Source organism: Littorina saxatilis, linkage group LG7, assembly GCF_037325665.1.
Source record: "Littorina saxatilis isolate snail1 linkage group LG7, US_GU_Lsax_2.0, whole genome shotgun sequence".
In the NCBI taxonomy this organism is placed as follows: Eukaryota; Metazoa; Mollusca; class Gastropoda; order Littorinimorpha; family Littorinidae; genus Littorina; species Littorina saxatilis.
The window spans coordinates 14314662-14337586 of NC_090251.1; the positions used below are offsets into that span (position 1 = coordinate 14314662).

The 22925-nt window shown below is 44.5% G+C and overlaps 2 protein-coding genes across 5 annotated transcripts in view; one reads left to right on the plus strand and one right to left on the minus strand.

Moving 5' to 3' along the window:
• Window positions 1-10384, minus strand: part of LOC138970762 (DENN domain-containing protein 2A-like) — a 50240-nt gene extending 39856 nt beyond the window's left edge. For 2 of the 3 annotated variants that reach the window (XM_070343265.1, XM_070343263.1), the window contains exons 1-2: window positions 10312-10384; window positions 6458-8374 (exon numbers count right to left, since the gene is read on the minus strand). In XM_070343265.1, the coding sequence (XP_070199366.1) occupies window positions 6458-8194 (1737 nt within the window). In that variant the 5' untranslated portion in view covers window positions 8195-8374; window positions 10312-10384. The remainder of the gene's footprint in view (window positions 1-6457; window positions 8375-10311) is intronic. The other variant, XM_070343264.1, reaches the window with a different exon arrangement.
• On the plus strand, window positions 10374-22029 carry LOC138970765 (large ribosomal subunit protein uL15-like). Of its 2 annotated transcripts, none has more exons than XM_070343275.1 (5): window positions 10374-10447; window positions 10753-10825; window positions 11206-11281; window positions 12332-12503; window positions 21859-22029. In XM_070343275.1, exons 1-5 carry the CDS (start codon window positions 10445-10447, stop codon window positions 21985-21987), a joined length of 453 nt encoding a protein of 150 aa, XP_070199376.1. In that variant the 5' UTR covers window positions 10374-10444; the 3' UTR covers window positions 21988-22029. The 2 variants fall into 2 exon arrangements, with proteins under 2 accessions (XP_070199376.1, XP_070199375.1); XM_070343274.1 differs by lacking the exon at window positions 10374-10447 and adding an exon at window positions 10518-10541.
• The last annotated feature ends 896 nt before the right edge of the window (window positions 22030-22925 follow it).

Sequence of the window (22925 nt, forward strand, 5' to 3'; positions counted from 1 at the left end):
ATTAATCAAATGAAAATTTACTTTAGAAATTTTATATTAAATTACATATTCTTACTCCCAATCACATATTGCAGATAACATCAACAAGGCGGTGGGAAAGAAAAAATTCAACTCCCATTAGAAACCCTGCCAGAAACTGGCCCGCTGCCCAAAAAGGCATGAAGGGCCCAGTGGGAAAGAAAAATTCTAACTCCCTCTAACACCCTTACCAGGAACTGGCCCCCTGCCAACAAGCCAGAAAGGGGCCAGAGAAAATCCTGAAAGACAGCCAGGATGTCGCTTAGACCAAACTTGCTAGAGACACCTTCAGAAAGCTGTGCCCAACCCTTCCTCCCCGGACCGTAAAGAAGGCGGCCCAGGGAGGAAGAAGAGCCCTGGATTACATGAACCCGAGCCAAGAGGAGGGGAAGACAATCTGACCCCCCCCCCCCCCCCTTTCTTGTTGGAAGGCTATGCCAAAGCCCGACAACAACTGAGCGATATAGGTCAGCTCCAGAGAAGAGCGACCAAACTCCGCGCAAAAAGAAAGAGAAAGACCTGAGTACAAAGTACCAGAGTCCGACCCGATGGTAAACAAACTCAAAAAGAGCATAAGCGTTCCGAAAGTTCCAAGAACGTGAAGAAACGCTCACCCCCCCCTTAGCACACTGTCTGCTACTCTGTGTTAGAGTACAACTAACCAAGAAACGATCAAGGTACGCTTAGGAAGTGACGCAAGAAAACAACAGGAAAAACCCTGACTGCGATCTTTTGACATCGTCACCCCTAACGCATGCTAAAGAAGGGTGCCGTAAACGGCAGACCTGCTGCTCTCAAAAGAGATGGTAACCCGAAATCCTCTACCCGTTCGTGCCAAAGCAGGAAGGGATAGTACGAGGAAGCCGATACTTGCAACAAGCATAAGCACCCGAAAGTGCGGGAGTCACAGAGGGCAAAAGCCTTGAGTGACCAGTAACCATGACAAAAAATGGCCCCCAAGCCATAGAGCTCGCAGTTCAGTCCGCTTGTAGGTAATTGAAACCGAATCAAGAACCCAAAGCCGAAAACACGACTGGTAAGCATACCAGACAAAGCGTGAAGCCGACCAGCCAAAAGACTCCCGAGACAAGGGGTCTCAGGAAAAGACTGGAAATTATATCCCAGATCAAATCAAGAGCCCTCCTGGGTTTGAGCGAAAGGCCCGAAAAAGCCTGTCCACGTCTGAAAGACTGAGGGACAAACACTGAGCCAACGGGCCAACACCATAAACATAGTAGCCTGTGATAGAAGGGTGACTGTAGCAAGAAACCCGACCGAACGGAAGTCGTACTGACTCACCTTAGAAAGAGGATGCAGAAAGCCTAGAAATCTGCCGACACAGGCGCCGGAAATGCCATAGCTACCTGCGAAATGCAGGAGACAATCGCACCGGTCAAGACTAAAAGCCATAATGTCCGTAGGACAGCCATAATTCCGAAGTACCCGCCGTACGCAGGTAAACGAAAGAAAATAGGAACATTAGCCAGCTCCCCCCTTCCAGAAGGAGAGTACTGGCCAAAACTGAGAGAGAAGGTAAGCCACAAAGGATGACTCCTCCGACCTACGTTGCCAAAGACAACGCCCCCTCAGAAAACTGAATGTAACCTCCGAGGACAACTCAAGAACAGCTTAAGTTAGGACGAAACACCAGAACAAGTCTGATCGCCGAGACAGGCAGAGTCGGACCCAGCGACAGACAATAATGACCACAAAGGTCAATCGTTGTTCTAAAACCCTGACGTAACTAAGACGCCGGTAAGAGAACCACCTCTCCGGCCAGCCGGAAGTGCGACAGAAGCAGCAGCCCGTGGCTGAAACAACTGTTCGCCGCCTGAGGGCGGGCACCCGTAACCCCGAAGGGCAGAGAAGCGAGGATCAAGCACCTGATCTCCGCTCACACTGCTACGGAAGACCCCAAAAGATGTCTCTTCTCTAGCCACCAACTGAAGTCAGAGTGGCCGAGCGAAAGAAAATGCCGAAGTCACATCCACCAGAGGCAGAAAAAGTACACGGAATAACCGGAAAACCGGAAGCGCGCGTACCGGAACATCGTATTAGCTGATACCCTGACTGACAGCGAGTCAGAAACAGCCAAATGACGTCCAAGACAACGGGACGGAATAGACAGAAGCCCCTCCCACCGGAAAGGTGACGAGACAACTACCCCGGCCGAGGAGCTGGACCGCCCGAAAGCGGCAGCCGTTCCTTTCTCCCAGAAAGCAACCGGAAAGAAGAGGAACAGTATATCCAGCCACAGCCAGAAATGCAAACCGACCAAGACGCAGCATGCAAAATATAAGGCTGCTGAGACTGAGGCCGGAAGCTGAAAAGCCCGGAAGCCAGTCTCCGGTCAACCCCAGCACAGCCACAGAGTGACCATGTGGTGAGAGACTTAATATTCCCAAAAGGAGGGTACCGGGAAGTAACGTCCGCCACGGCTGCAAGAATAGCCTTGAGCCTTGCCGGAAATCCCGACCATGTCCCTTCGCTGACCACCAACTGAACCTCAGAGTGGACTAAAAAGGACAAAGGCCGAAGCCATAAACCCAGCGGTGGGAGGAAGAACGGAATACCCGGAAACCGGAAACCGTAACCCAGAAAAGGACCTCACTCATCCCTTGACCATGAGGAAAAGGGTAAGTAGACCACCCCTCCGACCGCAGGCCCTGGCGAGAGGCCGTGCAACGCCCTCCGGGCGAAGCACTGACTGCCCTGACCAAAGCACAGAGTGCTGAAAGCCGGCTGCTATTGTTCCCTCTCTGACGTCCCACCGGAAGTGACAGAAAGAGGAACAGCATACCCGACCGAAGCCGGAAACGCCGCCGCCGAAACCACAGAAAGCGGAAACGAGGGCTGGGTAGGCTGAGGCAGGCAGCCATAAAGCCAGGGGGCCAGTCTGCGGCCCATCCTACCACCAACGACGGGGTGTACAAGTGAAGGAGGGCCTATTGCCAGACACTGTTGCCTTCTCCCTGCCATCCAAAGGAATTGCCAAAAAGAAGAACAGCAAACCCGGCCGAAGCCGGCTAGCAGCTGACGTAACCGTCACAACGGAAACGAAGACTGCAGAGGCTGAGCCCAACGCCAGAAAGCCTGAAGGCCAGTGTGTGGTCCACCCAAAACCGAGCTTCAAAGCGAACCTGTTTAGGTGGACCTACGCTTTCAGTCAAAACCGAAAAGGCAGCCGCCGAGACCGCCACCGCGGAAACGAAGACTGCATAGACTGAGGCCGGAAGCCATAAAGCCCGAAGGCCAGTCTGCGATCCCCCGTACCCCGCCGCTACAGCGTACGTGTGTAGGTGGACCTATACTTCCGGCCGAAACCGGAACCGTTTATCCCGGCCGAAACCGGGAACGGCCGCCGCCGCCAGTCAACAAAGTCCGAACCTGCAACAGGAGTTCTTGTCAACTGGCCGCAAACCACCCGAAAACGCAGACGCCGAAACCGCCACCGCGGAAACAAAGACTGCAAAGACTGAGGCTGGAAGCCATCGTGCCCGGAGGCCAGTCTACGGTCCCGCCATACACGGCAGCTGCAGCGTACGTGTGTAGGTGGACCTATAATTCCGGCCGAAACCGAAAACGCAGCCGCCGGAACCACAAGAGCGGAAACGACGACGGCATAGACTGAGGCCGGAAGCCAAAAAGGCCGGAGGCCAGTCTGTGGTCCATAAACTCACCGCAAACAGAGCGAGAAGTGAGAGAAGGACCTATACTTCCGGTCAAAACCGGAAAAACGCAGCCGCCGAAACCGCCGATAGCGGAAACGAAGACTGCATAGACTGAGGCCGGAAGCCATAAAGCCCGGAGGCCAGTCTGTGATCCATACCCTCACCACACAAGCTGAGCGGGAAGTGAGAGGAGGACCTATACTTCCGGTCGAAACCGGAAAGACGCAGCCGCCGAAACCGCCGATAGCGGAAACGAAGACTGCATAGACTGAGGCCGGAAGCCATAAAGCCCGGAGGCCAGTCTGTGATCCATACCCTCACCACACAAGCTGAGCGGGAAGTGAGAGAAGGACCTGTGCTTCCGGCCGAAGCCGGAAATGCGGCGACCGTAAACGGAAGCTGCTGCTGAGCATCAAAGCCCCAGACTTTCTGGCTGGGACTGACGCTAGCATAAAGCACAGACTGGTTACCAACGTCCAAAGCCGAAACGGGAGGACGAGTCACCAGTAGAATGCAGAGAGTGACTCTGCCCAATTGACCTGTCTCCCAGCAGGGAGTGTCCCGACGCCTCACGAGGGCTGTGGGACCAGGTCAACTTACTTGAATGGCCTGCGAAGAAGGCGGAAACGGCAGAGGCAGGAAGCTGCACTCCAGAACCGGAAGCCACAGCTAGCAAAGCAAGGGACTGCACAACCCCAAAGGAGGAAGGCAGCGCAGAGCTGACGAAAAACGGAAGAGCGCTGCATCTCCCGCTGGCCAATGTATCGGATATCTGAAACAAGAGATATATAGCAAAGAGGACCAAGAGCCCCCTAATCCGGAGCCAACAAAGAAGAAGGCGGCGAAACAACGGCCGAGCTAGACGTACAGCAGTAGTCGAACTCGGAGGAGAAAAAGTCACCGAAAAAAAACAGTGTTGAGGGCTTCGTAAGAAGCCCCAACACCTAGCTAAGCAGAGGACGACTTGGGCTTGTTACATTACCCCTAACGTCGGCCTTAACCCCTTTCGCTCGTCTGAGTCAGCCATGCTGACTAACCAAAACGAACAAGGCAAGACAAAAATTTACTGAAAAAACGTACGTTCAAAACGGACAGAAAACTCAGTAAACAAACAAAACAAAGAACGTGCAACGAACACAACTACCGAGCTTGCAACTACATGAGAAGACAAGACCGGTACATGCCAAACAATAAACATCAGCAAAGCTAACGAAAATACAAATGGCGGCACGCAACAGCTACTGATAACACAAGTCCCACGGACGAACTATCAGTAACAACACAGAAAGGACGTTTGCAAACAACAAACCAAAACAAGAACGGCTCACCAACTGGAGCCCGCACAGGTGAAAGACAGGTAAAACGTGGCAGGCAGGTGAGAAGTCTCACCAAGATAGCCACTGTCAGCGAAAAATTCAGGACACCCTCTCTCTAGGACGCTGAAAGATCGTATGAGTTGCCACGTGTGTGGTAGGAAGTGACGTGGTATCCGCTAGAGGGGAGGTAACTCCCGGGATACCCTCTCGTTACCATGGCTACGTTTGCCTTTTTGGTGATGGGTTTGCTTCCCCTTGTTGTGTTAGATGGGTAAGCGTTTTCAGTACCTAGCATCTCAGACGTAGTCAAATGCAATATGTGATTGGGAGTAAGAATATGTAATTTAATATACAGATACTAATTCAGTAATTCATGTGCACGTCCGTGATACTGGGTAACAGTTACCAAATCAGTGAGTGACTAACTTTGCTGGTCTATAAACTTGCTCTCACAAAGCCTTGGACTCGGTTGATGGTTTCATGTGATGTATGAAAAATGTGTCTGATGAAATAAAATGTGTTTGCAAAAAAAGTTGAGTTTGTGAATTTTTTTAATATCTGTGTTTATCGAAGCATGGCCTCAAAATGGCGCTTGAAAGTGGAACAAAGCTTCTCACTTCTATGCACTGGTGGTTTTTGTTACAAACACAAAAGATCGTTTGTTGGGGCACATGATTTTAGGTTAGGACACACTTTTCCAATAAAAACACAGAAAATAATAGAACACTTAGTTATTTCAGATTAAGATGGAATTGTAAAAAGCCTTTCATTTCCATAAACGCTTCTGGGAGAATGAATTGTCTAAAGTAATAACGCGCACACTTTACAGCAACAACATTATTTTGTATGCTGGATAATAACTTACTTAATTATTTCAGCAATAGATCTTTCAAAAATATCAATGATCGGCGATAAACGCAGACGTCAAATTTTTCGATCTCACTTGGTTTCGTTTCCACCTGTAATGTTCGCAAAGCACACTAACTGACTTCACGCAGTCGACCCCACCCAGTTGTCAATGTGTTGTGATGAAATAGATACTCGAGAACCTTCCATTTTTTGTCTTTGGAATATCTGATTGAAAACAGGTCTTTTGTATGTGGACAAGCCTGTTTAAGTTTGATTATTGACACTTTTTGTCAAAGTGCTCATGTCCCATATTAGTGTTACCCAGTACCATGGACGTGCACAATTACTATGCATTAAAATTGTGAGCAAGTAGGATCTGCAAGCGTTAATGTTATTGTAATCTGCAACAAAAAGACAAATCTTTGCTCTCCATGCTGTGACTTAGGCACTGCATCTTTAATGGGTGTGTGTGTGCGTGTGTTTGTGTGTGTGCATGCGTGTATGCGCGCATGCATGTGTGTGTGCATGTGTGTGCGCGCACATGCATGTCTTAAAAGGAGGTTCCACTGTACCTATGCCTATCACAAGCAGACTCAACCTCACCTTATTCTGCCCGTTTTCTTGCTCCAGCTGGATGCGAAGGAACTTGTGGGGAACAGCATAACCCTCACTGTCGATCAACGCTTCGTACAGCGGCTCTCCAGAGGCTTGAGGATGATAGCTCCGCATCATGGACGCTTGCGACGAGTCCTCGTCTACGCCCAACTCAGCCAGCGAAGACTTCGACCCCTTGTGTAGACATTCGGAACTGAAACTCTTTCGTAAGGGATAACGCTGAATCGCTCCACCGTATTCCGGTGTATCCGGAAGTTGATCGTCAGGTCTGCGGCGGGGATGTGACACTGAAACCTGTCGGCCGAGCCTTCTGCCGTGTTTTAACGATATCACAACGGGGCCTTCGCTTTCTGAGTCGCTTCCGTCTCTGCTTCTACCCGGCGAAGCACCCTGACGCCTGTGCAAGGCGCTACCCTCTGATATGGGTCGGGGTCGAGGGGGTGGGGGTCGAGATGGAGGGGTCTCTCGAATTCCTTTCCCGCCCTTGGTTTCCTTCTGGCCTAGGTGTGCGTAACTCTCCTTCCCAGCATCCCTTAGTACAACTTCAAGCTTGTCACTGTTGCCGTCATTAAGATTGGTAATTCTCTCCTTGACTGTGCTAACGTTGTAGCCTGCCTCTTCAGGTCCTTTGTCCTTCACTGTGTTCTGAAAAGCAGGACCCTTGGTCTCAAGATACTCATCATGTTTGTACGTGCGGGGAGGTTTGCTGGGGGGCGGTGGTGGGGGTTGCTCAAGGGGTCGTGGAGTGTGTTTTGCAGCATGCGTTTTGGGAGGGGAGAGAGGTCCAGTGACAGGTTTTGATTCCGTGTTATCCTTCCCTGTCAGAATGTTCAGCGGACCAGAAGATCGCCCATCAGTGATTGCTTTTAAGCGTTCAATGTTTTTCCCTGGCTTTACATCCCACGGGAGTTCGTAATTTGTGTTATTTTGCTCGCTGGAACTGGGAAGCCTTCTCTGTGCATTGCTTACACTAGGCATGTTTTGCCCTATGACAGGAACCACTGGCTTTTGGGGAAGACTCGGCTTTGTTTCAAACTTCTTGAGCTGCTGCAAGACCTTGACTTCACTGGGTTTTTGTTCAGGGGGAAGAGCAACATTATCAACAGTTCTCCTTCTGTCACCAGTGTGTCTCTTCCACGTTCCGTCCTTGACCGTGCTAGGGTCTGAAAGACGCTTGGGGCTGCTGGGGCCGACAGACGGTGGCACGATCCTGCGTTGCACGTCTGTTTTGGCCTCACTGTTGCCATTTCTTTCCCCATTTGCGTTCTCTGTGTCTGTGAAAAGAGTCACTCTCCTCGACACTGTAGGGATAATTTTTTTCTGAGCTGTAGATTTTCTTTCCAGCGTGGACGTGCTCCACTCTTGCTTCTCTGACGTACGCCTCTGACGGGGACGAGGGAGGGTACCATGACCGGTTGAAGTTTCCTTCCTTGTCGGTACCTTGACCTGAGTGGGGAGCACAGCCAAGTCAGGCGTCATCCATGTTTTTCTGACTGGAGAACCATGACGAGGCACTGCTTTGGGCTGACCGGAACCAGGTCCTACAGTAGGTCTTGGAGGAGCAAAGTTTGATACCGGTCTACCACTGTTTCCCGGCGTCTTTGGCGGAGACACTCCAAAAATCGGCGGACCTGTTGCCTGTGCATCTCTCTCTTCAAACAGCTCCTTGAGGCTCTGAAGTTTCCCAGGAGGCAATTTTTTTACGCTGTTTTCTTTGTCTGACATGGCAGCAGAGCTGTTTCATCTGCTCATGCACAGCATACTGCGTTGCATCTGTTTATGCTCAGTGTCATGACAGCCTCTTTCTTTTTTCTCACAGTGGACTGCATGTTTGAATTAAGGATCCTTTCCTGTTTGAATGTGTCATTTTAGAAAGTTATCCTTGTACTTGTAGTCGATGTTTCTCTGAAAAATTAAACAAAATCAATGATAGTTGATACCCATTTCCAGCCTACATACTGTATTTAAAAACAAATGTAGTATGCACAGCACAAACCCTACAATAGCTAGACTGACTGTCATGAAGCGCAATTTTTGGTTTCTAAGATTCACATATGTGACCCTCCACCACAGAATGAGTCACAATGTCACTTTTGCATGATTTTCATATTTTTACATTTTCCTAAAGAGTTTTTTATGCTCTATCCAGTGGTGAAACCCGTTTCAGAAAAGAGCGAAAACTGTTTGAGTTATAAGCCCGTGACTAAGGTGACCCTCACACTGTTACCAGACACTCCCCGGACTTATATTAAGCCTAGCGCAGAACCGCGCGAGGTGACATGCCACTCATTTAGTGGTGGAGGGTCACATATTAAAACTGAATGTATCGCATTGTTTGGCAGGAACGTGTACGGAATCAGTGAATACATGCTTTTACAAATTTCAAAAACATATGTTTGTATGGGTCATGCAGGGGTGGGACTCTCTTGTCTTGTGATGAAAAAAGAGGAAATCCCTTTTTTCTAGGGGGGTTCGGGGGCATGCTCCCCGAAATAATTTTAAATGGTACATTAAAATCTGTGCAATCTGAGACTAAAATTCAACTCGTTTGGATCAGGTAAAAAAGACATTCACCTCACCCCCCCCCCCCCCAAAAAAAAAAAAACCCACAAAAAACACCCAACCAAACAACAACAAAAAACTTTCACACAACAATGGTAACATTGTAATGGTGCATATTTACGCAATGAACCATGTATCCATAATCCAGTGACGCCCCAATGCATTGAAGCTCAAAATGACTATCAGTTATCAGGAGTTTTCACCGTCAACACAATTTAACTCTCAAGCCTCCAGAGTTAACATGTTCTGTTCCATCTTCACTTCTCTCCATATCATTCAGTCAACAAGTTATAGATACTGTGATGAAATGGGACGCGGAAACATAGATTACTCCAGCGGAATTTGTAAGTTGTGTCCGCGGAAATCCGCGGAAAAGTCCCACCCCTGGTTGTGTAAGAGTTGTTTTGCATGGAAATATTTCTACACATGACATTGTTGACCAATCATTATGATTAATGAACACAGTGCGACGACGATCTGTGCAAACAAAATCATGCAAGCGACTGACATCCGTGTGAGAATTAGCTCTGATCTGCACTTTCCGCTCAATATAACGTTTCTTTCAAAAGTATCAAAACATTTTTGAGATTGTCCAAAGAAAAGCGCAACACTCAACACAGAACAAGAGCATTAACTTTTAAATGAATGTCTTACCACATAGCAGGTAAAAACTCAAACAGCTTATAAGTATAAACCGTGCAATATGACATGATGTTTCAGTTTCAAACAAATTAATGTGATTGTATAACAATATCCTTTTCCCTTAAACAAGTTAGAGATCTAACTGAAACTTAAAGTATGTATTGTATATCACGTCTCCAAGTTAATCAATACTACTTACTATGGATAGTGATAGAAAGACATTAACACATTACTCAGTAATTAGCCTAGCTGATTACAGATTAACAATTTAGTTGCATCGCACACAAACACCTTCAGACTCAGAGCATAGTTCAATTAGTTGTTCATCTATATCCGCTTTTATTCAGAAACAAAATGACACAGCAGAAGTCAGCTGATATGACTGACTCATTGTAAACAATAATGCAAACCACACAGGCCAGAGCAGCCTGCACTGCAGCCATCAAGAATTCTCGTTTGTAAACAAACGAATCTTGTCTTTTACTGTTAGTGTTACTAATGCTTTTATTTACTTTTTTTATTCGCGACTACAATGCACATAAATATATAAACTGCAAAGCAGAGGGAAGCATGTTTGTGTCTCTCAGATGTGAGGGTCTACCCGTTTCTAAACTGAGTCCTAACGGGGAAAATGTTACCTTCTATTGTGGACGATCACTGCAAAAACTCCACTTCGGCTGCACTCTCCATTGACTTCCCGGTTGGAGTTGCCTCCCTTGCAACAGCTACTTCCGTTTACCTTCTTCCGGTCTCTTTCACGCTAAATCCATCATGGTGAGGTTTGGGAATTGGGAGCTGTAATAAATCCATTTCATCTGTTGGAATAAATGGTGGATGAGAGAATGCCCGTCGGCGAGTGATGAAAATGGTTCTCTTGCATGTGTTTGATGCTATATGAAGTGAAAACTTTCATCGGAAAGATGCATTTATTAGATGTTTGGAACTGACTTGGTGTACAGTTGCATTACGTTAGCTCTTGAGTACTTCTACAAACTTTTAGCTTTCTTAATGAAGACATGACGCAGTGTTCTTCTGAAGTCCTGTAATTATCGCCTCATTATCATATGGTATGATTACAGGTCTCCATCCTCAACAAAAGAAAGAAGACCAGAAAGCTTCGTGGTCATGTCAGCCATGGTCATGGCCGAATCGGTAAGGAGAATTTTGGGGGTTTATGTGTGATTTTCCTCGTGTTTTCTTGACTTTTTGTCTGTTTTATTTTCTGTTCGTGTGTCTACTTTTCAATTGGCCGTGTCTATGAACGGTACCGTAATGACACAAACGGGCAGCGCTTGCAAACTTGGCCTTCTGTCCGTAACAATTAACATTCCCACCCACCCAGCACTAGCAGAAGTGTTTTGGAGAAGAATTATGTCAGATTTTTTCCCCGATCTAATGTTGCTAGTGCTACATGATGGACGTCATTAATGTGAGTTTAATAATTGTTGAAAAGTCTTTTAAAAAAACAACTAAAAATTCGAATAGATAAATGTTTGCAGACAGTTTATGGCTGACTGTTTTGATGTTTGCAGGCAAGCACAGGAAGCATCCCGGTGGTCGTGGTAACGCCGGTGGCATGCACCATCACCGGATCAACTTTGACAAATAGTGAGTTCCCCTGTTTGTATCCATATACAGTACCCAGGGATGGCCAAATCGTTCGCCTAATCGCAAGGGGCGACCAAAAAATGTGCACGTCTAGTAGAAACCGCCTGGCAACTATGACCAGTAAAAAATCTGTTTGTATTGGTTGTGTAAGAGTTGTTTTCATGGAAATATTCAGTCAAACTACACATGACATTGTAGACCAATCACTAATGAACACAGTGCGACGACAATCTGTGCAATCAAAATCATGCAAGCGACTGACATCCCTGTGACGATAAGCTCTGATCTGCACTTTCCGCTCAATATAACGTTTCTTTTCAAAAGTATATGTACATCGGAGCTGACCATCGTCACTCGTGTGGAAACGTCACATGTAGCTTGACCTGATGTTTGCAAGGAAAAGCAACACTACCACGATGAATAACATTCCATCAGTTATATCAAAAATGCGTCTATTTCCCTGAGTGATTTAATTTGATCCTGGTTATCTTGATTGCTTAGACGCATTTGGTGTAGCCTTCTTTGTATCACATTCTGTATTAATAAACACAAAAATGTAAAATACAGGATGAGCAACATCCAAAGTCTAAATGGAGAACAAGAATGTTCAGTTCCGAACATGCACCCATTTGCCACGACACCTCTGTTCAGTGAGGTGTTGTTTTTTCCCAGGGTGCCACAGTGATGTTTGGAACTTGGACAATGGTCACTTTCGTCTGTAGTGAACATTGCTTGCACCCCAGCAACAATTAAAACAGAAATTTGGACAAGGTTTGAAACAGCATACATGACAAGATGTCAACTTTCAAGGTGTAAAGCCAGGTTGTTTTCTTCCCTGTATTTATCTCACCACACAAAGCGACTCAAGGCGTATGTTACATGCCGTGTGAGATGGAATTTTTTACACAATATATCACGCATTCACATCGGCCAGTAGATCGACTGCCTTTTGGCGCTGCATCCACCTTTCACGGCCTATTATTCCAGGTCACACGGGTATTTACGGGTGTGTTGTGGATAAGGGGCCAAAAACTTGTTGTTTCTTTCCAGCCATCCTGGTTACTTCGGAAAAGTGGGTATGAGGTACTTCCACAAAACGCAGAACAAGTTCTTCTGCCCCACCATCAACGTGGATCGTCTGTGGTCCCTCGTCTCGGAGCAGACCCGGGAGAAGTACGAGAAAGTTACAGACAAGGCCCCGGTCATTGATGTCATCAGAGCTGTAAGTGTTCAAGCCATGTTTCTTTTCTTTAACCTGGATTTGACCGGCTGGCAGATGTATCGTTTCGGCAGGCGTATATTCTTTTGTGAACGTTATACTGGAGCAAACTGCCGATTTTACTTTCTTAGTGTCGACTGTAGAGAAGTGTTGCGGGGTTTTTTTTATCAGAAAAAAAGATTGACTTCTAACTTAGTTATTAGTCTTTTTTAAATTTTATTCACTGTTGATGTACAATCTCAATAAATATAGCACCCATTTGCCACTGCACCTCTGCTCAGTGAGGTGTCAGTTTTTTCCCAAGGTGCAACAGTAATGTTTGGAACTTGGACGATGGTCACTTTTTGCTGTAGTGAACATTGCTTGCACCCCAGCAACACTTGTCACTGTCAGCTTTGCATACTTTACGTAAAATGGAGCCTTTTCCTGTGGTAAAAGTCGTGAGTACGTGTTTCGCTGGAGAACATAATTCTGGCAAAATTTGGTCATTGGTCTGTCACACCTCCCTAATGAATGAAATCCTAATTCCTATTCAGTCCCTTTGTACAGGGACATTTTTAACTCGTGTCTTTTTATTGCAGTTACCACTGTATAACTATGAAGAAGAGGTGGGAAATCAGCTTGTGTTTAACAAACAGCAGCTGATTTTTGTATTGTTCCGTTATGCATCGGAATGTTTGAGGTTTAGTCTAGTTGTCTAAAGTCTTCATTGTATTTTCTTTCTTTGTGGTTAGCATGCAAGCACTGTGTTACAACTTTGATAGCACCCATTTGCCATGACACCTTTGCGTCCTGTAAGGTGTCAGTTTTTTCCCAGGGTTGCGATAGTAATGTTTGGAACTTGGACAGTGGTCACTTTCGTCTGTAGTGAACATTGCTTGCACCCCAGCAACACTTGTCAACTGTGCATACTTTACAGAAAAGGTAGTCTTATATATTAGGCACAAAAAAAAAGGTCTGTTTACGGTAACATATTGTGAAAAAATAGGGTCGGTAGATCGGTTTTTGGCTCACGTAAGTGTAGCCTATGCGATCATAACTTTGTCTGTCTGTGCGTGCGTGCGTATGTGCGTGTGTATGTCTGTGGTAGAAACTCTAACATTTGAAGACGTCACATTACATTGACGTCACATTATGATGTAAGAGGGTTAGACGTCATGCTAAGGAAGTACTGAAAGTCTCGGTCATTATTATTTTGAGCGCGCCGAGACTAGTTGGCAGTCGTGTCCCTAGTAGGCTACATGCAGACAGACAGATCTAGATCTAGTGTCTCGCTTTCTTGCACAGTTTCACCTATGCTCTTTCTGTGTGTGTGTGTGTGTGTATGTGTGACGGAGTGATTGAGTTTGTGTTACTGTTTGTCGATATCTTACGTGAGCCTTGATGGCTTCGCCTCTTGTTTTTGTTTTTTTTTTCAATTTTTTTCTCCCCTCTCTATGATGTTTCACAGTTCATTTCTTCTCATCAATCCCTGTTTTTGCCTGTTGAAAAACGTTAATGATACTAAAACTCGCTGGATAGGTACTGATAATTTTCACCCCATCCTTTTCATGACAACATTTATCAAGCTTTACAGCTAGCGGGTGGCGAACACCACTGCGTGCATCCATTTTGAAAGGAAGTAACACGAGTGACGACCCTTTACTCCTAACAGTACTTTGAGCTTACCTCCCTTCTGTCGTCTGCTGTTTGAGCGCAAACAGCTCTATTTTGGATGCGGGGTGGGTTTTTTTTTTTCAGACAATCCAAAAAAAAGATTAGGGTCGGGCCTAAAAACTAGGGTCGGTCGGGTTACCGTAAACAGACATTTTTTTTTTTTTGCCTTAGTAAAAGTCGTGGTAAGCAATAAGTGTTACAACTTGCATAGCACCCATTTGCCACGACAACTCTGTTCAGTGAGGTGTTGTTTTTTCCCAGGGTGCCACAGTAATGTTTGGAACTTGGACAATGGTAACTTTCGTCTGTAGTGAACATTGCTTGCACCCCAGCAACACTTGTCAACTGTGCATTCTTTACAGAAAAAGTAGTCTTATACATTAGTAAAAGTCGTGGTAAGCAATAAGTGTTACAACTTACATAGCACCCATTTGCCACGACAACTCTGTTCAGTGAGGTGTTGTTTTTTTCCCAGGGTGCCACAATAATGTTTGGAACTTGGACAATGGTCACTCAGGGTTCGTACAGAGTCCTTGAACCCTGGAAAACTCCTTGAAAATTGGAAAACCTTTTCCAGGCCTTGAAAAGTGCTTGAAAATAGAGTTTTGTTAAATAGTCATTAAAAAGTACTTGATTTTTCCAAATTGTTGCCTATACATTTCGTCAGCAGCTTGTCTTATTTAAAAAAAAAAATGCAACCCCCTTTTTTTTTCGTCAAATACAGTACACACATTTTGGGAGAATAAAAGATCAAGTGAAAACAAAAGCAGACGAACTAACTATTACTAGTCACATGTAGTTGCTTCCCTTCCTGAAGGTAAGCTTGGTGCTTTGCATTAATTTGGGGAAAATCATGTCCTTGAAAAGCATTTATTTGGTCCTGAAAATGTCCTTGAAAACTCCTTGAATTGTATCAGCTCTGCCCTGCAGGAACCCTGGTCACTTTCGTCTGTAGTGAACATTGCTTGCACCCCAGCAACACTTGACAGCTGTACATATCGTAAGAGGGAGAGTCCTTTTGCGTTGGTAAAAGTCGGGAGTATATGTTTAGTGCTGGAGAACGTGATTCTGGCAACATTTGGTCTTTGTTAACAATCACACCTCCCAATAAACAGTTTCCTATGTAGTCCCTCAGTCGTGGTCATTGTGGTGTCTTTTCATTGCAAGTACCACTTAAAGAAGGGGAGGACAATCAGCTGTGTGTAACAAAAAGTAGCTGTGATTTCATTGTCAGCTGATGTGTCAACTGTTGGATGATTTTCCTGTTTGTATAAAAGTCACACCCTTCATACAAGCATTGTGTTACAACTTCCATAGCACCCATTTGCCATGACACTTTTGTGCTCAGTGAGATGTCGGTTTTTTAGTCACTTGAGAAAAAGTGACTATGTAATCGGTCAGTGTTAGTCTGTCCGGCCGTCCGTAGACACCACCTTAACGTTGGACTTTTCTCGGAAACTATCAAAGCGATCGGGCTCATATTTTGTTTAGTCGTGACCTCCAATGACCTCTACACTTTAACGATGGTTTCGTTGACCTTTGACCTTTTTCAAGGTCACAGGTCAGCGTCAAAGGAAAAATTAGACATTTTATATCTTTGACAAAGTTCATCGGATGTGATTGAAACTTTGTAGGATTATTCTTTACATCAAAGTATTTACATCTGTAGCCTTTTACGAACGTTATCAGAAAAACAAGGGAGATAACTAGCCTTTTCTGTTTGGCAACACACAACTTAACGTTGGGCTTTTCTCGGAAACTATAAAAGTGACCGGGCTCAAATTTTATGTGAACGTGACTCATTGTGTTGTGAATAGCAATTTCTTCCTGTCCATCTGATGCCTCATATAATATTCAGAACTGCGAAAGTGACTCGATCGAGCGTTTGCTCTTCTTGTTACCCTGGGTGCATGAGCAAGGAATAGAGTTTGGACGATGGTCACTTTGTGCTGTAGTGAACATTGCACCCAAGCGACACTTGTCAGCTGTGCATACTTTACAGAAAAGGGAATCTTGTACATTAGTAAAAGTCACGGTAAGCAATAAGAGTTACAACTTTACACAGCACCCATTTGCCACGACATGTCTGTTCAGTGATGTGTTGTTTTTTCCCAGGGTGCCACAGTAATGTTTGGAACTTGGACAATGGTCACTTTCGTCTGTAGTGAACATTGCTTGCACCCCAGCAACACTTGACAGCTGTACATACTTATCGTAAGCACACATTGGTAAAAGTCAGGAGTATGTTTTGTGCGGAGAATATGATTCTGGCAACATTTGGTCATTGTTTACCATCACACCTCCCAATAAACAGTTTCCTATGTAGTCCCTCAGTTGTGGTCATTGTGGTGTCTTCATTGCAAGTACCACTTGAAGAAAGAGGGGACAATCAGCTCGTTGTAACAAAAAGTAGCTGTGATTTCAGTGATAGTTGATGTGTCAACTGTTGGAGGATTGGCCTGTTTGTATAAAAGTCGCACCCTTCATTGGTATTTTGTTCTTCGTGGTTAGCAATAAGCATTAGCATACAAGCATTGTGTTACACCTTCCATAGCACCCATTTGCCACGGCACCTCTGTTCAGTGAGGTGTTGTTTTTTCCCATGGTGCAATAGTAACGTTTGGAGTTTGGACGATGGTCACTTTGTGCTGTAGTGAACATTGTTTGCACCCAAGCAACACTTGTCAGCTGTGCATACTTTACAGAAAAGGAAGTATTAAATATAGGTAAAAGTCACGTTGTGCGGGAGATCATGATTCTGGACACATTTGGTCATTGATTACAGTCGCACCTTGCATTAAATGATGTCTTATTTTCTATGTAGTTCCTCAGCTATGGGACAATTTTAATTGGTCCTTGGGTTGTCTTATCATTGCAAGTGCATGTACCACTGTATGAAGGGAGGGCAATCACTGAATCAGCACATGCATAACAAAACGTAGCTGTGATTTCATTGTTCCGTGATGCGTCAGAACTGTTGGAGGCATAGAAGTCAAAAAATTATCATTGTATTTTCTTTCATCATGGTTAGCAATATCATATGTATTACTATTAGCGTATAAGCATTGTGTTACAACTTACATAGCACCCATTTGCCACGACACCTCTGTTCAGTGAGCTGTTGTTTTTTCCCAGGGTGCCACAGTAATGTTTGGAACTTGGACAATGGTCACTTTCGTCTGTAGTGAACATTGCTTGCACCCCAGCAACACTTGTCACTGTCAGCTTTGCATACTTATCATAAGAGGGAGAGTCGGAACTGGCAGGGTTCGTACAGAGTCCTTGAACCCTGGAAAACTCCTTGAAAATTGAAAAACCTTTTCCAGGCCTTGAAAAGTGCTTGAAAATAGTTTTGTTAAATAGTCATTGAAAAGTACTTGATTTTTCCAAATTGTTGCCTATACATTTCGTCAGCAGCTTGTCTTACTTAAAAAAAATGCAACCCCCTTTTTTTTCGTCAAATACAGTACACACATTTTGGGAGAATAAAAGATCGAGTGAAAACGAAAGCAGACGAACTAACTATTACTAGTCACCCGTAGTTGCTTCCCTTCCCGGAAGTTGGCAAGGGAAACAACTACGGAATGACTAATAGTTTGCAGACTTGCATTAATTTGGGGAAAATCATGTCCTTGAAAAGCATTTTTTGGTCCTGGAAATGTCCTTGAAAACTCATTGAATTGTATCAGCTCTGCCCCCCAGGAACCCTGAACTGGTAACCCATACGATTTCGCCGTATTCTGTACGCATGATTGTCTAGAATACGGTCAGTTGAAAATAAATAGGCCGAGACAAATTCCTGGACTACTTTTCTTCAGAAGCGCATCCTGAAGCAAATGCAGTATTTTGACACATGATTACAGTTTTTGAGTCACTTGAGAAAAAGTGACTCTATGTAATCGGTCAGTGTTAGTCTGTCCGGCCGGCCGGCCGTCCGTAGACACCACCTTAACGTTGGACTTTTCTCGGAAACTATCAAAGCGATCGGGCTCATATTTTGTTTAGTCGTGACCTCCAATGACCTCTACACTTTAACGATGGTTTCGTTGACCTTTGACCTTTTTCAAGGTCACAGGTCAGCGTCAAAGGAAAAATTAGACATTTTATATCTTTTCTCGGAAACTATCAAAGCGATCGGGCTCATATTTTGTTTAGTTGTGACCTCCAATGACCTCTACACTTTAACGATGGTTTCGTTGACCTTTGACCTTTTTCAAGGTCACAGGTCAGCGTCAAAGGAAAAATTAGACATTTTATATCTTTGACAAAGTTCATCGGATGTGATTGAAACTTTGTAGGATTATTCTTTACATCAAAGTATTTACATCTGTAGCCTTTTACGAACGTTATCAGAAAAACAAGGGAGATAACTAGCCTTTTCTGTTCGGCAACACACAACTTAACGTTGGGCTTTTCTCGGAAACTATAAAAGTGACAGGGCTCAAATTTTATGTGAACGTGACTCATTGTGTTGTGAATAGCAATTTCTTCCTGTCCATCTGATGCCTCATATAATATTCAGAACTGCGAAAGTGACTCGATCGAGCGTTTGCTCTTCTTGTTGTCAGTAAACATTGAAAGAAGCATTTGTTATAAATGTATCAGTAAACTTAATAAACGGATGCATGTTTGAAGCATGGATTCAAATGCTGTGTGGTGTACGCTCATTTATCTGAAAACCCCCCGCGGGTTGGGGAGTCCCATATTGGTTGGGATGAGAAAGAATTTACCCGATGCTCCCCAGCATGTCGTAAGAGGCGACTAACGGATTCTGTTTCTCCTTTTACCCTTGTTAAGTGTTTCTTGCATAGAATATAGTCAATTTTTGTAAAGATTTTAGTCAAGCAGTATGTAAGAAATGTTAAGTCCTTTGTACTGGAAACTTGCATTCTCCCAGTAAGGTAATATATTGTACTACGTTGCAAGCCCCTGGAGCAATTTTTTGATAAGTGCTTTTGTGAACAAGAAACAATTAACAAGTGGCTCTATCCCATCTCCCCCCTTTCCCCGTCGCGATATAACCTTCGTGGTTGAAAACGACGTTAAACACCAAATAAAGAAAGAATCTTTTTATCACAAGTACCACTGTATGAAGGAGGGGTGGACAATCAGCTCGTGCATTACAAAGTAGCTGTAATTTTGTGATGCGTCGGAACTATCGAAAGTATAAAAGTCACATTTTCCCAGCATTGTGCAGGCATGGGAATTGTCCGCCGAATGGCGGATTTCCGCCGAATTTTTTTTTTGTTCCGCCGAAAATGCAAAAGTGTCCGCCGAAAAAATAAAGGGGGGAGGCACACAAAAAAAGCACCGGTTACTTTGGCCTTTGCGCAAAAGCCCGCGAAAACTTTCCGTACTTTGTTCACGCACTGCTACCGCCCGCCTCAGTTATTGAACTATTATGTTTGAAAGTAAACCAGATTGCACAGATTGTGTTACAAGTTACATTTTCCTGTTTGTCTCAACAGATACATTTTTTTACAAATTTAAACCATATATAATACATGTAAGCAAAATTTGGTACATTTTTGTACTAAAAACTCTGATTCTAAAAACAGAATTTAATAGCAAACTTGGAGCTCAGATGACACCAGATTGCACCATCTGGGTTCTTTGGAGAAAAAAATTTCCGGGGGGGCATGCCCCCGGACCCCCCTAGTAAGGCTAGGCGCTTCGCGCCGTCGACTTGACGCTTTGCATCTTCAGTTATAAATTTTCCGCCTTTTTTACAATTTTCAATTCCCATGCCTGATTGTGTTACAACTTGCATAGCACCCATTTGCCACGACACCTCGGTTCAGTGAGGTGTTGTTTTTTCCCAGGGTGCCATAGTAATGTTTGGAACTTGGACAATGGTCACTTTGGAATGTAGTGAAGACGGGCGCTGTGGCGTGGTGGTAAGACGTCGGCCTCCAAAGCGGAAGGTCGAGGGTTCGAATCGCGGCCGCCTGGTGGGTTAAGTGTGGAGATTTTTCCGATCTCCCAGGTCAACTTATGTGCAGACCTGCTAGTGGCTTATCCCCCTTCGTGTGTACACGCAAGCACAAGACCAAGTGCGCACGAAAAAGATCCTGTAATCCATGTCAGAGTTCGGTGGGTTATAGAAACACGAAAATACCCAGCATGCTTCCTCCGAAAGCGGCGTATGGCTGCCTAAATGGCGGGGTAAAAACGGTCATACACGTAAAAATTCCACTCGTGCAAAAACACGAGTGTACGTGGGAGTTTTAGCCCATGAACGCAGAAGAAGAAGAAGAATGTAGTGAACATTGCTTGCACCCCAGCAACATACTTTGTGTAAGGGAGAGGAAATCTGAAATATGCCTGTCCCTTGTAGTTATTAAGGCAGGGTTCGTACAGAGTCCTTGAACCCTGGAAAACTCCTTGAAAATTGGAAAACCTTTTCCAGGCCTTGAAAAGTGCTTGAAAATAGAGTTTTGTTAAATAGTCATTGAAAAGTACTTGATTTTTCCAAATTGTTGCCTATACATTTCGTCAGCAGCTTGTCTTATTTAAAACAAAATGCAACCCCCTTTTTTTCCTTCAAATACAGTACACACATTTTGGGAGAATAAAAGATCTAGTGAAAACGAAAGCAGACGAACTAACTATTACTAGTCACCCGTAGTTGCTTCCCTTCCCGGAAGTTGGCAAGGGAAACAACTACGGAATGACTAATAGTTTGCAGACTTGAAAAACTGAAGGTAAGCTTGGTGCTTTGCATTAATTTGGGGAAAATCATGTCCTTGAAAAGCATTTTTTGGTCCTGGAAATGTCCTTGAAAACTCATTGAATTGTATCAGCTCTGCCCTGCAGGAACCCTGTTAAGGCCTTGTGACCTATCGCGTTTTGTTGGTCGTTTAGAACAGGACATTTGTACAGTGGTACAAGTCATGTGAGGATATGTGGCTATGCTTGGGCAGTCAGTCTTGCAGTTTTGTAAGATACGAGCATCCCATTGTATAAGTCAAACCACTTATCTAAAAAAATAAAATATGTTTTTAAAGTGAGGTTGATTTTGACGTGCCCAACATGTATCCCTGGAGAAGACCCCTTGAACCTACAGGAAATATGGAAGTATCCTTGAATGAGATGATTCGGTTACAGAAGAACAGCAGAAGGTAAAAAGTGTCCTTTCATGGAACGGCCTCGCCGTGACATTACAGATACATACTGTACCTCTATTCTTTTTGATGTGTCCGTTATTTTTTCGGAATGGAGCTTAGTTGCACCCATAGACAATTTATCCTGGACCGCCGACTAGCTCTCTCTCTCTATTACGAGGTAGCGGCCTCTCGCATTTAGGAACCTACGCTTACAAGCCTTTCAGAAATCGAGGGGACGTGATATCCGGTGTCGATTGTAAACATGGACGAAGTTGCCGAGGTAAGTTCTGAAAATGCTAAAATAAACTCAGCAAAAGTGCATATGGAACATGTTTTTCGATGAGTTTTGTTAAGTTTAGTTTGGAGTTTTGGAAAATCCAGTTCATTGTCACCTCCCATTGTCACAAATAACTGGAGCGTGCTTTCTTTTCACTGTCTTCAAATCGCTGGCCTTTCAACCCGGACGCGACGCGCCCTTGAAAGTAGAGAGTCGTAACCTCGAAGGGTCACGTGACGAGTTGGCGGTCCAAGCTATTTGGTCTATGGTTGCACCATATTCTGTACATTTCTTTACACTTTGCCTGTTGTGTTTTCAGGGTTACTACAAGGTTCTGGGCAAAGGCCACCTCCCCAAGCAGCCCGTCATTGTCAAAGCCAAGTTCTTCAGCAAGACCGCTGAACGGAGGATCAAGTCGGTCGGGGGAGCCTGTGTTCTTGTCGCGTAAATTGCTGTCTGGTGGAAAGTTAAAATAAATGAGAAAAGAGTCTTGGAGGAGTTTGTGTCTGTGTGGCAGAGAGAAAGGTGGAGATTGTGTGAGTGTCAGTTTTTTTGTTCATGCAAGTGTAGTCAAAAAATGTATAAATTGATTCAGCTCTGTCGGATGCCTCTGTGATAAGGAACAAGACATTTCCAGCATAGCGCTTTCAACTTAAAAATTTAGCTTTTTCCTTTCAATCGTGTTAATGATGCGTTCATTTTTATCATGTTCGGTGTTAGGTTGGTTCAATATTAGGTTCTTGGACATGTACACAAACACTTTAAAAACTCGCAAAGGCAGATACAGACGGATAGATAACATTCTCTTCCTTCTCTTGTAGCCATCAAAGGTACATCCCAAAGGGAAGGTGTTGCATCGCATTCAAGTGAAGAGACAACTGATGACACAGGATTATCCATCTTTTATTTACAGTTTTTACAATGCTAAGGTTGACATGATCAAAAGTTACTACACTCAAGAGAATGAACGAATAAACATGAAAGAATGGAACTTTGAAACAAATCTCCCAAGAATTAGATAATAGACTCCACTTCTACAACAGAATAATGCATGCTCATTTCACGTTCAAGTAATCAGGTACATAACACCAAACCCAAAACTCGGAGGGCATAAATGCAAAATTAATCAAAGTAAAATTCACTGTTCAGAAAATTTCATTCTGTGAAATAAAGATAAGGAATGCGAGTTGTTGGTACAGTTATTTTGTGTAATATAGGATTAATTGATCGTCTTATCGCTGCAGAGAACGAACTAGCGCAAGACATAGTCGAGATTATCCTCTGTTTCAGTTCTATCATTTCAGCTCGAGTTACGCACTGTTGCATAGAGCAGCGTTTTGCTCGAATCGACGGTAGCATGTCAAAAAGGGCCTACTACACTCCGCA